A 17,507-nucleotide genomic window follows, 5' to 3' on the forward strand; every position below is an offset into this window, starting at 1 on the left:
GGTACAGGGGTGTATCTAAACTTCCTGCTCTTCAGGACAAACAGTTACATGGCTCTGAGTATCGATTACAAGCTTACAAGACTTATACAATAGACTTTACGACCATGTCCAAACGTACTGACGAACCAAAAGAGGTTCTCAACATCTCGGCGGGTAACCAACCGATCACAGAGGATCCCAAACCGCTCAAGCCTGAAGATCGACGGACAGGCGATTTTAAGCAGGATTTCTGGTCGGCTTTTAGGGTATGGCTTAGTTGCATACTCTTCAAGCGGCACAGGCATGCTCATTTAGCCGTACTGCGTACATCGTTTGCTTTCCTTGTGGGGAACAGCGGATACGACCGATAGATGACTTACAGAGTAAGCCGATCACATACCTCCAGCTTTAACATCTAGAGATAACTAACAAGACGTCGTGTTGCTTGGCGTAGGTATAGGAACGATACCATGTGCACGAGAATCGTTGTTAAGCGGGATTGCGGGGGGGTTCGGGATCGGCTCTGTACGGTATATCAGTAAACGAAGTGAGTTTTTCCTTTTTTAGAGGATAGAGAGGCGATGAGGTTGTAGCGTAAGCTGAGAAATGCGATTGCCTTCATGTGAAGTGGTGGGGACAGCGACGAATTGGGCCGTCGGATCTTTTGTCGGGATCTCGATCCTCATGTGGTAAGCTCCATTCACATCTTCCGTCCAGACCCATCAAGCTGATTAAGACTCACTCCGGTCTTGATCAGGGAAAACTGTCGACGGAAACGAGCCAAAGAGCTGGCTCAGATGAAGTTGATCGAAAAGCAATTTGCTCATCGACACGTCTCCAAGCTCAAGCGGAAAGATGGGTCGATCCCGGAGACGAGTTCGAGTCAGGGTGAGACGCCTACGTCGGCACCGATAGTGTGATAACGAGGGCATATAGGTCACAATGTACAAAACAAACAAGCGAATGCCAAACAGTGGCATAGCAATATCACACTGTTCATGGTCTATTATGCATTTTATGATCAACGTGTCTTACGGGTCTGGCTGGCCTTCCCGATCTTGTTCATCTGCTCATCTGGTTACTCTCCGGGTTGTAAGTGGAACTGTTCGCTATCATGTTCCTGATCATGCGTGGTCCTTGCAGACAATTCCATCACAACGCAACAATGTGGGACGATCATATAATCTCGTGTCTTAGATCACAAGAAGTCGTGAGGTATACGTTATTCATCAATTGACAACCGCTTCACATCGCGTGCACAAACTTTCGCTCTCTTCAGCAATCGAGATCCAGCATCGAGGGCACTTGTGCTTGGGTGAAGGGACAAGCTCGAGGTGGATCGGGGCGGTGCTGTCTAATGCTGCATTTGTTGCGAGAGACTTTCGTCAGAAACAACGTCTGGACGGTGGCACTTGAGAATGTCAAGAACATACCGAGTTGCACTTCGTTGCTATATGTCCATGCAGATGTTCCCTTTACTTCATCTTGATTACTATGCTTCCCGACTTGAACTTCGGCTACCGAGAAGATCTGGGCTAATTCTTGTTCTGTAAAATGACACTGGGGGTTTAACGGTCATCCAAAGTCTGGACCAAAGGACAGCACGCACGATGTTCCTGCATCAGACTCTGTGTGGCGGCATCTCCGCCGGTGATTCGGAGCATGGCTTGTTTGCCGGTCTTCAGAGCCCTAAGAAAGGTACTATCAGCACATGGAGGAGATATCGCTGCAAGAAGACAGTTTCTTACTTGTCGTTTCGCGCTTGCTCGAGCAAGAGCATAGTGTATTGACGGATTTTCAAGAGAGGCTCCATCTTGGTTGCAACATCTGGTAGATGCCATTTCCTTGCCTATGATTACGAGCGGCATCATCAGCGTTCAGTCCAGCAACCGCAATCTGAAAGCACGAACATCATCTGTCCATATCGTCGATGGTCCCTCAGGCTTCTCCGTGAGTTGATGCGATACCTCTTCGCTCAAATGGGGAGTGATAGGAGCCAAGATGCGGGTCATGCGGTAGAGGATCTGTCAAAGCCCATGAAGCGCGTCAACCATTGCGAGCAGACAGTCGAGACGTCGCAGACTCACATGACCGAGTACAGCGGCTACAGCCTGACGACGTGAACTAGTTGCCTCGTCGCAGTACAAGATGTCCTTGGTCTCCTCGAAGTATAGTGATGACAGCGCTCCCGAAACAAAGGTGTTGATGCGTTGGAGCGCTGCAATGACGACTATCAGCGACGGCATTCACGGCATGAAGTCGCGAACCGGGGTCGCTTACCACCTGGGAAGTAGAGTTCCTCGTAGTCCCGAATGACATCGGTCTCCATGTCGGCCAACTCATTCAAGATATGTCGATCCAGCTAGTACACATGCTGTCAGTATCTGCAGGGCGCAATGTGGAAGATCATAGATGTCACTCACCAAGCCGAGATCCACGTGCGTCAACCGTGGCGCCGGTTGCTGACCTCGTTGAGAATTGCCCAACAAGAACTTGATCACGTTACGTAGCTTTCTGCCATTCTCAGCGGCCATCGCCAGCGAAGTCGGGCCAATATGCGAGTCTTTCGTAAACTCGACTGATGCCGCCCAGAGCCTCAACGTATCCGTTCCAAAAGCCGGTTCCTTCTTCTTGTCCTGTGACCTTGATATCGATCAGCACAGAGTTGACAGAAGGCCAACAAACTTGCTGACTCGCCTTCCCGCCTTCAATCACGTCCATCGGCATGATACCATTGCCAGATGACTTGCTCATCTTGCTGCCGTCCTGAGCCAACACGAAACCATGTGTGACCACTTTGCTGTATGGCGTATGAGCCTGTCCCTTCTCTGCCGAGCATAACCGAGTCAACAATGATGACTGAAACCATCCTCGATGCTGATCAGAGCCTTCCAGATAGATATCGGCTAACGGCTCCGAGTCTGCCTTGAAGCCTTTATCCCTCAGGATGGTCCAAGAGGAACCACTGTCAAACCATACGTCCATCGTGTCGAATCCTTTTCGGAACTGCCTCCCGGTAGACTTGAGCGATTCCGGAACAAACTCGTCCACGGAATCGCTCCACCAGTGATCGGTACCCTTTTCTTCCAATATGGGGATGATATGATCGAGCGTCTCGCTGTTCAGGAACGGCTCGCCGGTCTGAGCATCGTGCAGAACGGGAATAGGAACACCCCAGCTTCGTTGTCGCGAGATGCACCATTCGGATCGGCCGTTGATGAACGATTCCAAGCGTCGTTTCGCTGCGGGAGATATATCATCAGACTGACAGCTAACGCTTGTCAGGGATCGCAGAACCTACATTGAGGTGGCTTGAAATCTATGCCTTCGATAGCTCGGAGAGCGGTCGGTCTGATCGCTTCGACGTTCGCGAACCATTGTGGCGATGACCTATGCCATCGGATATGGGGTGTTCGTCAGCGAAGCGTCCTAAAGCTCGCTAAGGACGTGGACATACCGAATGATAATCGGCTCTTTAGTCTTCCAGTCACACGGATACCTGTGATGTATTACATCCTGCTTCAAGAGGATCCCGTTTTCCTTCAGAATCTCCACCATGGCAGATACCGCATCGCCGAGTACGCTCTTCCCAACTAGCCGGCTAGCAACATCTCCCCCCTTGGTCCATGAAGCGATCTCCTCTGTCAGGTTGCCAAGATCGTCCACTGGGCACCGCATCTCGGCAGTATCAGCGTCCGACCCTAAAGCTTGACGAAAGGCGTCATAATCCTCTTGACCGTGGCCGGGAGCGGTGTGTACGAGCCCGGTACCAGCTCCCGAGGTGACATGTCTGGATGCGATGACCTTTGGTTTGGGCTGGGACGAGTTCCAGAACAAGTGATCGTAGCTCGTTCCGAGGAGATCGTCACCTGCGCATGTTCTCGATAAGCACCCGTGCTGAAGACCTCTCCGCAAGCCGACCGGGACTCACCTCCAAAGGTAGTCAAGACCTTCAGCTCGCCAAGCAGTTCCTTCAGCGGTTCCAGCCGATCGCACCCAACCACCAGCAAGCGATCACTGCCAGGCTGTTCGACAATCGCATACTCCATCCCGCTACTGATCGCTACTGCCTGTGCCACGAATGAGCTTGATTTCATCATCAATACACTTCAAGACGGCTCACCTGATTAGCTGCCAACGTCCAAGCCGTCGTCGTCCAGATCGCCAGACCCAACTCTCGGCCGTTTCCGACCTTTTCCCACTGTTTCCTCAATGCCGAGGACATATCATCCTTGCCGACACCAAAGTAGACGTAGACTGAGGTGGATTTATGGTCGTCTTTCCAGGAGATCTCAGCTTCGGCCAGAGCGGTTCGGGAGGAAGGCGAGTAGTAGGTTGGTCGTTTTCGGTGTTGTAGCAGGCCTTTTCGGACACCAGCTTGGAGGATCAGCAGCCCGTCGAGACTGGTCATTTTGCGAGACCTCGCTCACCTTGCTCTACCATCTGCTGCAACAACCTCAACTGCCGGATCTCAAAGTCCTGATCTACAGCCTTTCCCTTGTTAGCACCGCTGTCCTCTCTCGTTGCTGGGCCAAAACACGCTCGACGTACCCATGGTCCTATACGTGCCCTCTGGCGAGTCCCAATCCGCCATCACCCCCAACGCCCGGAACTCCTTCTTCTGGATCTCGATAGCCTCTTCGGCGGTCTTTCGCGCTGCTTCCCGGATTGCCTTGGGTGTCAGCTGTAAGTGAGATTTCTATTTCGAACGGCATTCAGCGAGGGGATCAGTGAGTCATACTGAAGCTGGCTAAGCACATCTCGAGGGCTCACTCCTAGTGCTTTCAAAGATTTGTGTTCGATAGGCAGTCCATGGCAGTCCCAACCGGGTATATAGCTAAGCATGAGACATCTGTTCAGCTAGGCACCTTGGGCATACACAGGCGATCAGCTCACTTGACTCGATACCCTCTCAGAGCTTTGTATCGGTTGATGAAGTCCTTGACCACCTTGTTCAGAGCGTGTCCCATATGAAGGTGTCCGTTTGCGTAGGGCGGACCATCATGCAGCACGAAGATCGGTCCGCTGTTGTTCTCCCACTACCTCGAGCACGTTGCGCTCATCAGCAAAGGCAGAGACAGACTGGGGTGAGAGACAGCGGCTCACCTGCCACTTGTAGAACTCCGTAGATGTCCTATCCCTCCACCTGTTCTCTTCCTTGACGATATCCTTGTGCTTCATAGGAAAGCTCGTTTTGGGGAGCAGCAACGTGTCCGACCATGACTTTCTCGGCTCGCCCGACGTGGAGGTGGACTTGTATCGAAACCCCAATGACGCTATACCTATGCTAGACCTGCTGGTTCCAAAATTGGTGGTGGAGAAACCATGACGCTGCGAGTTGCGTGGTACGCCGAGACGAAGGCATGTAGCCATCGGAATGACGAATACGAGAACCGCTTAGGCTGTGGCTGGTCGGTAGGCAGCCCGTTCGAGAGTAAGGAGCAGGTAGATACAAACAGCTATTACAAAGCCGGATTGCTAGCGATCTTGTGTCGGCGTGGGGAATTGTGTCGGTAATGGCCAGTGGATAATTATTTCATGCAATTGGAAGAAGCTGGATCTAGATTTCAGATTTGGTTCGGGGATGCTCGATCGGCCGACTGGTGATCTCGCGCGCGTCAGGGGTCCTAAAAAGGGTGGCTACATGGCTTGTTAATGAGTGACGTAAGCATCAGTCGTATGATTCAACCAAAAAACGCTTTCATTGGCCGTTGTCAGAATAACAGAACGAAAATGTTGCTGATTCGCTTCCGTCGTTTCGAAAGAACCTTCCTAGTAACCGCTATTAAACCAGCGGGTCATTGACCCGCCTAGCACCACGCCAGAGGAAGAGGGAGTCGGGATGTCCGTCCGGACTTTGTCTTTTTGCTTTTTGCCTTGAACGTGTAGATGCTACCAGCTTATGAGCTAGTAGACTTATATCAGAGAGTATCAATAGATATTTGACGTCCCGTAATTTGATTTGACGTGAAAAAGCAACTTTTGCTTGATCTGTTCTGCTTGCTGGTATCGCTCAACGCATCGAATCCGAAACACCGGACTACCCACATGAGCATACTCTGGTAGGAAAGCGGTAGGGTTCGAGGTCCTACCTTTTCTAGCAAGTAAACAAGTAACACAAAGATTCGCCTACTACGCTCAGTTTATCATAAGTTAACCTGTCTCTCGAAAGATTGGAGTATTCTGACCGATACAACTCGGTAGATACAGGTAGGGGTCGCGCCTAGATGGGACGCGCGCGCTAGATCGACGCGAAAGATGAAATCACATCAAAATCGGCTTACATCATCGTGGATCGTGAAGCGTCATACTGTTATTTTCATGTCATCGTGTGATATACCTCAATTCCGCCTCTACACGACTGCATGCGATGCTCTGCCTGGCCACATTGATCCGAGCAAAGACGCCGCCGGCGCGCTGTCCTGATACGTCGAAGACGCCGGTTTCGCCTCTTGCGCGCCCCAAGGCATACTAGGCAAACCCCATCCGCCCAGACTTGCCCCTTTTGTTTCGTCTGACGCTGTTTGCGCCGGTTTGAACATTCCCCAACCTCCGCTCTCAGCCGGCCTCTCTGAACCTTGTCGACGACTGTTGAGCGCATTCTCGATTGCAGCTTTCTTTGCAGCAAGATTTGGGTCTGTGGAGATTTTTGCCAGGCGGTGGAGATCCCACGACAAGAAGAACCAGATGAAGGATGAGATGAATGCAGGGATGTTACTATATTGACGAGCTCTCGTTAGCCGGTTTGTATGCGTGACTTGGGCATCCTCGACTTACAGCCAAAAGCTGGGCATCCGGGTGACCTCGACGATCCCGGGTTCTTTCCGCAAGTCGGATACGATGAGATTATCCCCGGCGAGCAAGCATCCGATCAAGATGGTGATAATAAGAGGAAAGATCCAGACCAACCACCCTGTCCGTCGATATTGGCCGACAATAACGTGGATGTTGAAGATGAAGAACAGGTGGATCGACCATAAAACCAGCGAGAGGACGATGACTGCAGTATGAACGACGAGATGAGAAGCGGACTTGCTTGTTGAGATATAGATGCGACTTGCCGAAGAGATGAAAGGCCAGGAAGGGCGGTACGCTCAGGATCGTCTCTCCTAAAGCGGCGTTACCGACAGCGTAGCCTATTCCCGTCGCTCCACATCTATGAGAGCTCGCTCTTATCAGTACTCAAGTCAAGTTTGCCTCGCCTCTAACTCCCGGCCGGCACCCACGCTTTCAGGTCACATATCCCCAGCGCTCCAACATTGATCACTCCAAACTGTTTCGTCTCGAGCTTGACCCACCAAAACTTGGAATCCGGTCCAGATGTAACGGTGAATACCAGGAAGAGGAGGGCCAGGGGGAGGTAGATGGGTTGAGTTTTTCGAATGATGACCGCCGTTGGCGTTAAGGGTCGGGAATAGGGTTGTGACATGATGGATCAGGGTTAGGTTTTATTGCAGTAATTTATAAGCAAAGTCTTTGGAAGGTCGAGGCATCAGTCTTTGGAAGAGCAGGGCGAGACCTTTTCAGGCTGGGTGGCTGCTCGACCGAGATGAAACACCAACGCGACCCGGAGCCGAGGCATGAAAGGACGCGACGTCGTTTCAACTCGGTCCACCACGTACAATGTCACGCGTAGAATGAACCTTGACGAAAGGAACCCTTTGATTTATCATCGTATACGAAAATGAAGAAGAACCGAGAACAACAGCTCGTTACAAGACATCCCTCGCGCCAACCAGCGCTACCTCACACCGACTCGCTCAAGCCGCCGCGCTCAGGACCCTCAGATGCCTGTCCATCCCGGCCAACACAATCTTCTCCCCCAGACCGCCCCACCTCAACCCGGTCAATTCTCCCGCATTGTCGTCAAACGTCAAGACCTCTTCCCAACTCTTGTTCGCGTAAACCTTGGCCTCGGTCCCGACGACACTCAGGAACTGGGCCGACGGGTCGAACCTGACCTCGTTGACCTTGCCATCGGGGTTGAAGTTGATCGTCGAGAGGATGGACAATTTACGCAAGTCGAACACGTTGACGCTGGGGTCCTGCTTGGAACCGGTTGCGAGGAAGTAACCGTTCTCGCTGAACGACAGCGTGGTCACGGAATTCCCTGCACTCGTGTGGGAGTCCAGGGTTCCAGCCAAGGTCTTGTCGTCCCTAGCGTCCCAAATCCTGACCCTTCCATCGTCCGTACCGAATCCGTACAACAGACCATCCGGGTGCATGGCAGCCGAGGTATAAGTAAAGCTGCCCTCGAATCCCTCGATGGCGTTGTAGGTCTTGACGACCGAGGTGGTCTCCAAGTCTCGCATGGACCAAGTGGAATCGGCAGATCCGATGGCGACGTAGCGTTTCGAAGGGTGAACGGCGAAACCGACGATGTCTCCCTTGTGGCCCGTCATGTTCCCATTCAACTTCCACTCAGATTCTGCTCCTGCGGCACCCTCCGAGCTCCATAGCTTGACCGTCTTGTCGGCACTGCTCGAGACGATCATGGACCTCTGCGGGGTATCGACAAATTCGACCTTGTTGACGGGCTTGGTGTGTCCCTTCAAGGTCGCCAAAGTCTTTTCACTCTCAAAGTCGTACACCTGGACCGTCTTGTCGGCACCTCCCGTCAGGGCGAGCTTGCCATCCAGGGAGAGATCGAGAGCGGTGATACCGGGAGGCTTGGTACCGTGAACCGAGGGCACCGTCGAAGTCTGAATGTAGGTCTTGACATCGGCAGCCTTGCTGTACCCGGGAGCGGGCTTTCTCTTTCTTCGAACCGATGATAGGCTATAATGATCGTAAGAAACCAGTACGTGTCAGCGATCTCGCTCTGGGTTTCCCCTGCCGTGGGGAGACTTCAGAGCACAATCCGAACTATGGTACTCACGCGGCGTTCGTCTCGGCCAAAACATTCTCGACCTCCTTTGGCAGCGCCTGCTGCACCTCTGCACCTTCACCCATCTCCACATCCCCCTCTTGCATATGCGCCTCTCCAGCCTGTCCCTGCACCTGACCACCACCGATGGTCGCCCTGACCTCGGCCAAAGCACCCCTAGCCTCGTCCCGCTCCTTGATGATCCTCGCCAAAGCCCTCACTCCGGCATCTTCCCGATAGAGCGCGTTGGCCAATTCTTGTCGAGCGGCTTGGTACGCCTTTTTGATCTCGAGAGATTCGAGCATGATGGTATCGTATTCCGACTGAAGGGAGGTGAGGAGGGCAGGAATTGAGGATTGGGTTGGAGGACGGGGAGGGAGGGTTTGAGGTTCTGCGGGCGAGTAGGTAAGACCGAGGTGGGACAAGGGTTAGTATGACGCAAGGTGTGTGGAGCATGCACGGGGTACAGGAAGACTTGCTAGCTTTCACATCGATCAGGTCTTCCTTCGTCAAAGCCTCTCCCGTAATCGGATCATTTCCGTTTTGTTCTGTCCGCCAAGCAGCACGCAAACGAGGACTCGTCAGCTCGACCGATTCACTACCGATATGACCGCATCGTCGCGACACAACATCGCCAGGGCTAGCAACAACGGTGTAACACTCACCGATGTACTGCTCGATCAGGTTCTTTTCGTAAACGTGCCCCGACTTGGTCGATACGACCGGTACGGTAGGTGGAGATCCAGAGACTACAAGTCGTCACGTCGAGGTCGCGAGGTTGAATGAGCGATCGCAGAACAGACGACGTGCGGTGGTGGCTGGTCCTCTACTTACTGGCACAGAAGAACATCCTGAGACTGGGTCTTTCCTACGTGAGTGATACGATATTGCGAGTCGGATGGATGTGATTGAACGGAAACGACGCTGATATCGGTGACGACTTTGACATCCTCTGACCTGTTCTGTCTCTCTAGATCTCTCTAGCGTGGTGATTATGAAAGTGCTTTCTCACGCGCGCACCATCGCACTTCCCCTTTCCTTACGGCATCCATCATCCCCGGCGCCCCTCCACCCGGCCTTCAGGGGGTTCAACATCCACTACCTGTCGGCGTATTTATAATTCCACAATCTCGGTCAACAACCCATACCTGCAACCTGATTGAAGACGTCGAACATCAGGCCATCACACCCGTCTACCAAACCGTCGATAGTTGCAAGCACATCGCCCAGGATGAAAAACACCACTAGATTGCTTAGGTTGCGTATCCAATCGTCCCGGACCCCCACACGGACCTCGGCCGTCGTTCCGGCGCAACACCGACGAGCCTTGCATACCACCCCCGCTATCCAGTACTCTTCTTCACCTCGACTCTTTCAAGCTTCAACATCGCCCGACGACGTACCCTCTACTAGCTCCAGTACCAAAGCTACCCCACCCGCCGGGAAAGCAGGCCTTGGAATTGATCAAGTCCCCATATCCGACATCTCCGGTCCCATAACCCCGTTAAGTCGGTACAACCAGCTCGTTGAAGCAGGAGCCTTACGGGACGACCCTCATCAACGGACCATTATCGACAAGTTGGAGAAATTGCATCAAGAGTTGACGACGTATCATCCTCCACCAATCCCGACATCCTCGTCTACTTCAGGGTCGTCGTGGTTCGGCAACCTCTTCTCCTCGAATGCCGCGGCGAACCATGTGATTGTCCCACCCGACTCGGTCCCTAGAGGGATGTACCTCTTTGGGGATGTCGGATGCGGCAAGACGATGCTCATGGATCTCTTCTACTCGACCCTCCCCTCTCATCTCCACTCTCACCGCCGTCGCATTCACTTTCACGCCTTTATGCTCGACGTCTTTCGTCGTGTCCACGCGATCAAGCACGGTCTACCCACTGCTTTGCAACCGGGGTTACATGAAGGGAAAGAAGGAGCATCCAATCTGAAAGAGGAGATCAAGAGTTTCGTTCCCTTGGCCAAAGAGCGGATAAGGAAGCAGAGGGAGGAGGGGCCCATGCAGGGTCGGTCGGACGAACGGGCTATCGGCGTAGAAGCTCTCTCAGGGATGAACCTCTTCAACTTGAACAAGCTCTTCTCTTCCTCCTCAAAGAAGAAGAACGGGACCGTCGTAGCGGAAGAGGATGCCATCTACGAGGCGGCCCGCGAGATGGTAGAGGAGGGCAGGATATTGTGTTTCGACGAGTTTCAGGTGACGGATATCGTCACGGCCATGATATTGAGACAGTTGTTGGGGAGGATGATGGATTACGGGATGGTCTGCATCATCACTTCAAAGTCAGTGAACCGTTTCTGGAGGGTCCTGGTTTAGGTCGTTGGAGAGAAGGTCAGCTGATGCCGAGCTTGTGGCACCATGTCACGTGGCTTATTGTAGTCGGCATCCGGATGAATTGTACAAGAATGGTCTACAAAGGGGAAGCTTTGAGCCGTGTATCGATATGATCAAGAACAAGTTCCAGGTGATCGACCTCGACTCCAAGACTGGTAAGTCCCCTTGGACCGTGTTCCTTTCCTCTTCAGCTTTCGATGCGTCAGAAGGTATAGATGAGAAGCTGAACATGTTGATGGCATGACCGCTCCCACGCAGATTACCGGAAATTACCGAAAGCGCTTTCTAAAGTCTACTTCCACCCGCTGAACGAGGAAGTCCGGTCGGAAATGTCGAAACTCTTCACGTCCCAAACGTCTCCCGTCACTTCGGCACCCGACTCCAACCCTGACCCAGTGATAGACTCCCGCGAACTGTCCGTATGGGGCAGGAAACTTCATGTCCCCCAGAGCACGTCCAAGGTGGCCAAGTTCCCCTTTGAGAAGCTTTGTGGAGAACCTTTGAGCAGTGCGGATTACCTGGAGATTACGGGGAATTTCGAAGTGATCTTTGTCGAGGATATGCCAGAATTGGGGATTGACAGAAAAGATGCAGTAAGTACACCGAGGAAAGCAGGAAACCGAGAGCAAGATTAGAGGGCTGAGAGTTGATATTCATGGACGCGGACAGGCTCGGCGTTTCATCACGTTTATCGACGGTGAGCCACAACAAGCTCTCGGTCACTTTGTCTCTGCGTGGTTCTGACCGTTTCGATACTCAATCTCCCCAGCCGCTTATGAAAACAAGACCCGACTATACATTTCCTCCGAGGTACCCATATTCGAGATCTTCGGTGGGGATCGGAGCAAGGGAGCCAGCGAAGTCAGCGCGCATATGAGGAGCAGTGAGTCCGGGGTAGCGTCTTGGTAGAAGGACTCTTCCGAAAGGGTACTGATGATCCGTCTCTATATTCGGTAGTCATGGATGATCTGGCAAGTGTCAGCTTTGCTATCACGGCAGACCCGCTCTGAGGGTCGACAAGCTAATGTTGACTGTTACAACACAGGGTTTGGCTCACGACGTCGTCAAATCCTCCGCGATGTTCTCTGGAGGTAAGTCGTCCACGACCAAACCATTCTGGCAGTATGGGGTGGGGTGAATGTTGATCTTGTGCGACATCGACAGACGAAGAGTTTTTCGCTTGGGCCCGATGCGTCAGTCGGTTGACCCAGATGGGGTGAGTCTGTTTGAGAGGCCGTTATGCGAAATATCAACGACTGATCCGTAATCCTGATTCTCTCGATAGCACCCGCGATTGGGCCAACAACGGAAGGGTGCAATAAGTTCGAGGCAATACGACCGAGAGGTGGCCGGCAGGAACTCGCAGAACAATTAGACAGAAACGGACACGCACATAGCATAGGCCTTACAGGATACAGAGGAGGACAACATTGTATCCATAGTCGCATAGATTGCACACATCGCCCAGGCCGCTTTCGCCGTCTCATTCGGGCACGATTTCGAATGCGACACCTAGGTCAGCACTCGGACAGGTAACACGCCTTTGATGAGCCCTTTCGAATCACAATCTACGAATTGAAACCCTTCGAGCGAACCTTCAAGCCCATCTGTGCTTTGACTTGCCAACCTAGAGACCAAGAAAAAACCTTGAGTTACCTGCTTCGAGGCCGAAAGTGAACGCCTTTCGTGAACCGTATTCACCTGGGCTCATCGCATCAGATCATCAGATACGTCAGATGATCAGATGCGAACCTCATTGGATGCGCCGTGATGTTCGAGATGAAACGCTTGTCTGCTCGCTGCCGAGAGCGCGTCATGGATCATGGCCCACATACAGCCGACCTCGATCCCGATCCAAAGGATGACCTGACCTCGATCTTTCCTCCCTTTCGGACCCGAAAACCTGGACAATGACCCGATCGCGCTAACGACTTGCACAGCATTCAATCTGCTTCCGATGTTTCATTTCGTCTCGCCCATGTCGCGTCAACAGTCGTCATAACGGACGACGATCAATCTTTTCCGGTTATCGTATTCGCGTCGACGTTTGTTGTTTCTCCGAACTGCCAGGGGCTTCGGCCTTGAATCAAACCCGAAAGATCAGGCAGACGGAAAAGGAGGGGGTATGTTGCCGAGACAAGGGTGGCCTGCCCCGTTGCTGATCCTCGGGTCGTTCCGAATACGAAGTCTGTGCGTAATTGATCTTCATCGGAAGCGAGGAGATTTGACGGAGATGATCAGAGATCAGAGAAGACTACGCTGCACAGCTTGAACACGTGAGAAGCTGTCAGGAAGGCCGGAGGATACGTTTCGCAACAGGTATAAAGGCAGAACCCATCAAATCGCCAGAGTTCCTTTCATCAATTAACTTTCTGCCTTTCGCCCATCGGACGCACCCATGTCATTTTTCGGGGACTACCACATTCCGATCAAAACACGCGCTTCTCGTTCGTTGGAACCTTGGGGGACGAGGGATGGCAGAAGAGCCTTGCTGCTTCTCGCTTCTCGCCCGAAGATCAGCAATTGTAAACACGCCTAGACAACACATTTCCCAGCTGTTGATCAACAATTCGACTCGAAACATCAAAACATCAGGGTTATGACGCCGAGACCCACCGAAAAACTTCCTCCGATGTGAAGGAGAAAGAATGTCGAACCGCTTGGACCGTTGGACTAGCTCGTGGTCGTGCGAGCTTGGGGCTGTCATTTCAAAGGGATGCAGATACACCCATTGGACATGTCGAGGTCAAAATGGTACAGCTACAACCCTAAGCTGTCGAGATCAGAAAGCTGATTAGACCAGTCAGGCTGTGCCTTGGCTAGCTTGGGACGTCTCTCGACGAGCAAGTATATAGAGACCCAGCGGGCCAACGTGCATCATCAGGACACATATCCAGCACATCCATACCTCCGATGGGCCGACGTCCACACTACAACAAACAAGATCGACACCGATATCGACAGCAAGACTACCACCAACGATCCACTGCTTCTCGCCTTGAATTTCTTCGTCATCTTCTTCAAACACCTTGGTTCTTTACCCGCTTGACGCCTTTTTGATATCGAGCTTGTAACCCGTTCTGCGTTTGCTTGCAATATGACGGACCGACCCGACTCCGGACAGATCGATTCCGACCTTGATAACGCCTACAAGCAACTTAATATTTGGAATGTCGAGGATCAAACAAGGTTCGATGTGAATACTAGTCGACAGTCGTGAGTGACAACTGGCTTTAGACCAGCCCGCCCGGAAGCTGATCGCCGTTCTTTCGCGTTTCGTCAGTTACAATTTGCCACTCGCTAACGCCTTGATCGAATTCGACCCTTTCTACTGCCCGCCTACCCAGGATACCACCAAGCCTACCAAAAGATCCTTCGCCCCCATCGTCAATCTTCCACCTCCCAGACCAGCTTCTATCCGACCCAGATCCCTCCACGCGAAGAAGGATGAAAATGCCCAAGGTTTCGTTCGGACCCGCGCGACCGTCTCTACGGAACAGACGAAGTTTCAGATCCCGGCCAAGTTACTGCAAGATAAGGATATGTACACGGTTCTTCCCGTCGAACTTCGAGGCACTCAACAGACGGAACTCCAGATCAAAGGTACTTTCGACAGAATGATGCAGGCGCTGGACGAGGGCAGGAAGGATCTCATCTCCCACGACCGAAACCCGACCGGGTCTGACGCGAAACATCCGGTCCTGGACCAACCGTTCCAGATCACTCCCGTCAAACAAGTCTCTCGATTCGGTACGACCACCTCAAAGATCACATCCCCTCAACGAGACTGGATTCCCAATGCTCCTGAGGCTCCTCAAGAGACTTTTACCACCCAGCCGTCGAGCTTTGTCACACCTACCAAGAACACCTCTTCGCGTCAACTGCCTCCGCACATGAAGATGCCTGATACACCGGAATCTCCTCTTGCAAAGAGAAGTCAGCGAGTCCGTTCGCCTGAAACTTCGTCCGACGAAAATGATTCGTCCTACGATCGTGCGGTTCAAGTAATTGAACAAGCCGTTGATGGCAAGACGATCCCGGCTGGATCGACTAAGTACCTCTTGGTGAGCCGTCTTCGCGCCCTGTCGGTATGCGCGCGCAGTCAGTGAAATTGATTTAGTGCTCATTCTTCAGATCACCGGGATCAATCGAATCATCCGCCCCGAAGTCTTGAGAGAACGCATCGCAGTAAGCCACTTAACCATTCTTACGACAAGGATGTAGCCATGCTTATCATGCTCTAAATGAAGGGTATCGCCGACGTCAAGGCTCTTGTATATCGTCACCAAGACGCTCTCGGAGCTGTGAGTACTACTCAATCTTGGCACGGCCCAGAGGACGATACTGAGCGGGTGTCGTCGATGGCATAGGTTGCGGTCTTGTTTCACAGTGCGACCGATGCTGGAAAGGTCGCTACGGCCGTCTCCAGCGGCGAACTCGATCTTCAAACCGAAGAAAGCGCTTCAAACCACGGGCTACTTGCAAGCGGCGTGGTCTTGTCTCCTCAAGGCACCGACAAGGAAGCGGCTTGTCACGCAATGTCAGCCGGGGCAGTTCTACAGGTACTTTCTAGTATCCATTCTCTCCCCATGCGATACTGATGTTGGCTCGGCTCTCTTTTTACAGTTTGCTGGAAAAGGCGTCAAGAGGTATCTTGCTGACTGTGAAGCCTGCTTGAGAATACAAGTTCAGAGCGATACTGTCGATGGGACGACTGAGTTCCTGAGGGTGGGTACACTTCGTGTGTTCAGAAGAATGCATCACCCGAAGCTTCCGTCCGATACCGTTTGAACAGTCACTTCTAGAAGAGGTGGGGCCGTTGAGATTGTTCGTGCCCGACGAGAATCGGCAGCAGGTGAGTGATGGTACACGATTTTTCACCCAAGCCCATCCTGAGCCGTTTACCACGTATGTAGACATTCATCGCTAGCTTTGAAGACGAACGTGATACCGCTCAAGTCGCATCCGATTTACCCAAGTTACCCGTAGATGGGTACCGATTCACCGTATCCGGACACCCTACGTCACATCTCGAGAACGCCAACCCATTGCCGAAGTCCATCATCAAATCCTTCGCTCCCATGACCCCGCCCGACTCCAGCAAAAACAGTCGTACATGGTCGCCTTCCTACGCTCGGAGATCAGGACCCCTTTCTCCTACCCCTTGGCGCTCGCCCTCCAACTATCAGCTTCCCGCGACTCCTCCCCGCAACACTGCGCTAGAGCGACTTCTTCAAGCTACGCCCACGACTGACCTATTGGCTGCCGTTCGAAACGAGCGGAAGAAGTGGGACGACTATGAGCTGGCCTTGGTCTCGACGCCCCTCTCCGAAAAGCACATGAAGATCTTCCGGGGCGGGCAAGATGACAGTCCATCGTCAAGTACCAGATCACCCGGAAACATACCTCTTTCTGCATCGAAACTGGTGTCCTTCAACTCAATGAAATCACCAGGCAATGTTAGACGAGACGAGTGGTTCGGAATACCATTCAAGCCGAAGGGCCAGGACAGTGAGCAGTCGACACCGCTCCGCATCAGGATGTGACGTTCCTCTGTCTATTAGCGTCGCTTACGAGCGCGTAAACATACCTACTGCGCAGGTATACGATACAGGCAAGAGGTGCCTCAAGAGTACAGGTTTTCCTTGGAACGGCTTCAACGCGGTGAGAAGGGGATCAAACATTATACCTTGCTTTGCTGGACTGACGTAATCATCCATCAGGATTGGATTCGAGGACAACGGTGATGATAAAGGAGTAAGTTGCCAGAATGTGCAACAGAGCGCATCATACAGAACGAACCTAACCTTCAAACATAGTATTCCGAACAAGCTGTCGCGGAATCAGTTGATAGATGCGATTCATGAGGTCGTCCCCGGCGGGATCACGTTCTTGTATCTTCGGCACGATTGGGAGCACTGCTGCAATGTCGGGTGAGTCGTAGCGAAGCAAGAAACGGAGCGATCGCTCAGTCGTGACCTTGATACACAGCTACGGCTTTGTCAATTTCCGGACGCTCCATCACCTCGAAGAGTTTGCTCGCCAGCGATTGGGCCAGAAATGGGCGCTCTATATGTCCGACAAGGAGCTCCAGCTGTCCTACGCTACGATTCAGTAAGTGGACGTTCATATAACGTTGTGTGATCCATCATATTTACCCAAGCTCTCCTGTCACAGAGGGCACGAGGCGCTGGTTGCGCATTTCAGGAATAGTACCGTGATGCACGCCAATCCCGAGTGGCGTCCCGTAGTGTTTGATACTGCTGGGGAGATCGAGCATTTCCCGCCTGTCAGTATCTACTAGTACATGTGGTG

At 52.5% G+C, this 17,507-nt stretch overlaps 6 protein-coding genes across 6 annotated transcripts; 3 read left to right on the forward strand and 3 right to left on the reverse strand.

Moving 5' to 3' along the window:
• Positions 1–104: 104 nt before the first annotated feature.
• HD553DRAFT_343381 (uncharacterized protein) lies at positions 105–899 on the forward strand (the record flags this gene model as incomplete). Its single annotated transcript, XM_046182869.1, has 5 exons — positions 105–245; positions 335–362; positions 434–526; positions 608–668; positions 737–899. The coding sequence occupies 5 exons, from the start codon at positions 105–107 to the stop codon at positions 897–899; spliced, it is 486 nt and encodes a 161-aa protein (XP_046035404.1).
• A 243-nt stretch (positions 900–1,142) lies between these two features.
• Positions 1,143–5,493, reverse strand: HD553DRAFT_297679 (mitochondrial putative Isoleucyl-tRNA synthetase). The gene is made up of 18 exons (XM_046178555.1): positions 5,086–5,493; positions 4,876–5,018; positions 4,753–4,816; positions 4,531–4,678; positions 4,410–4,463; positions 4,103–4,341; positions 3,911–4,049; positions 3,437–3,848; positions 3,281–3,369; positions 2,677–3,221; positions 2,403–2,615; positions 2,260–2,341; positions 2,067–2,197; positions 1,890–2,003; positions 1,728–1,828; positions 1,589–1,668; positions 1,413–1,526; positions 1,143–1,339 (listed from the first exon to the last, which is right to left on the reverse strand). The coding sequence occupies exons 1-18, from the start codon at positions 5,350–5,352 to the stop codon at positions 1,209–1,211; spliced, it is 3,066 nt and encodes a 1,021-aa protein (XP_046035405.1). The 5' UTR covers positions 5,353–5,493; the 3' UTR covers positions 1,143–1,208.
• An 839-nt stretch (positions 5,494–6,332) lies between these two features.
• HD553DRAFT_343383 (uncharacterized protein) lies at positions 6,333–7,408 on the reverse strand (the record flags this gene model as incomplete). The annotated part of the gene is made up of 4 exons (XM_046182870.1): positions 6,333–6,696; positions 6,757–6,979; positions 7,104–7,135; positions 7,206–7,408. 4 exons carry the CDS (start codon positions 7,406–7,408, stop codon positions 6,333–6,335), a joined length of 822 nt encoding a protein of 273 aa, XP_046035406.1.
• A 218-nt stretch (positions 7,409–7,626) lies between these two features.
• On the reverse strand, positions 7,627–9,827 carry HD553DRAFT_331887 (WD40-repeat-containing domain protein). The gene is made up of 5 exons (XM_046182042.1): positions 9,680–9,827; positions 9,511–9,594; positions 9,325–9,393; positions 8,858–9,236; positions 7,627–8,757 (listed from the first exon to the last, which is right to left on the reverse strand). Exons 1-5 carry the CDS (start codon positions 9,693–9,695, stop codon positions 7,740–7,742), a joined length of 1,566 nt encoding a protein of 521 aa, XP_046035407.1. The 5' UTR covers positions 9,696–9,827; the 3' UTR covers positions 7,627–7,739.
• Positions 9,828–9,983: 156 nt separating this feature from the next.
• Positions 9,984–12,779, forward strand: HD553DRAFT_313839 (AFG1-like ATPase-domain-containing protein). Its single transcript, XM_046180273.1, has 9 exons — positions 9,984–11,140; positions 11,238–11,347; positions 11,451–11,785; positions 11,862–11,889; positions 11,962–12,075; positions 12,150–12,163; positions 12,238–12,283; positions 12,357–12,408; positions 12,478–12,779. Exons 1-9 carry the CDS (start codon positions 10,077–10,079, stop codon positions 12,512–12,514), a joined length of 1,800 nt encoding a protein of 599 aa, XP_046035408.1. The 5' UTR covers positions 9,984–10,076; the 3' UTR covers positions 12,515–12,779.
• A 4,141-nt stretch (positions 12,780–16,920) lies between these two features.
• Positions 16,921–17,496, forward strand: HD553DRAFT_274012 (RNA recognition motif 2-domain-containing protein; the record flags this gene model as incomplete). Its single annotated transcript, XM_046177846.1, has 4 exons — positions 16,921–16,949; positions 17,012–17,125; positions 17,184–17,306; positions 17,370–17,496. Coding segments are annotated over 4 exons (393 nt in total), but the record flags the coding sequence as incomplete, so codon positions are not given.
• Between the last annotated feature and the right edge of the window lie 11 nt (positions 17,497–17,507).

The sequence above is a fragment of the Filobasidium floriforme genome (assembly GCF_021052385.1).
Source record: "Filobasidium floriforme strain CBS 6241 chromosome Unknown HD553scaffold_15, whole genome shotgun sequence".
In the NCBI taxonomy this organism is placed as follows: Eukaryota; Fungi; Basidiomycota; class Tremellomycetes; order Filobasidiales; family Filobasidiaceae; genus Filobasidium; species Filobasidium floriforme.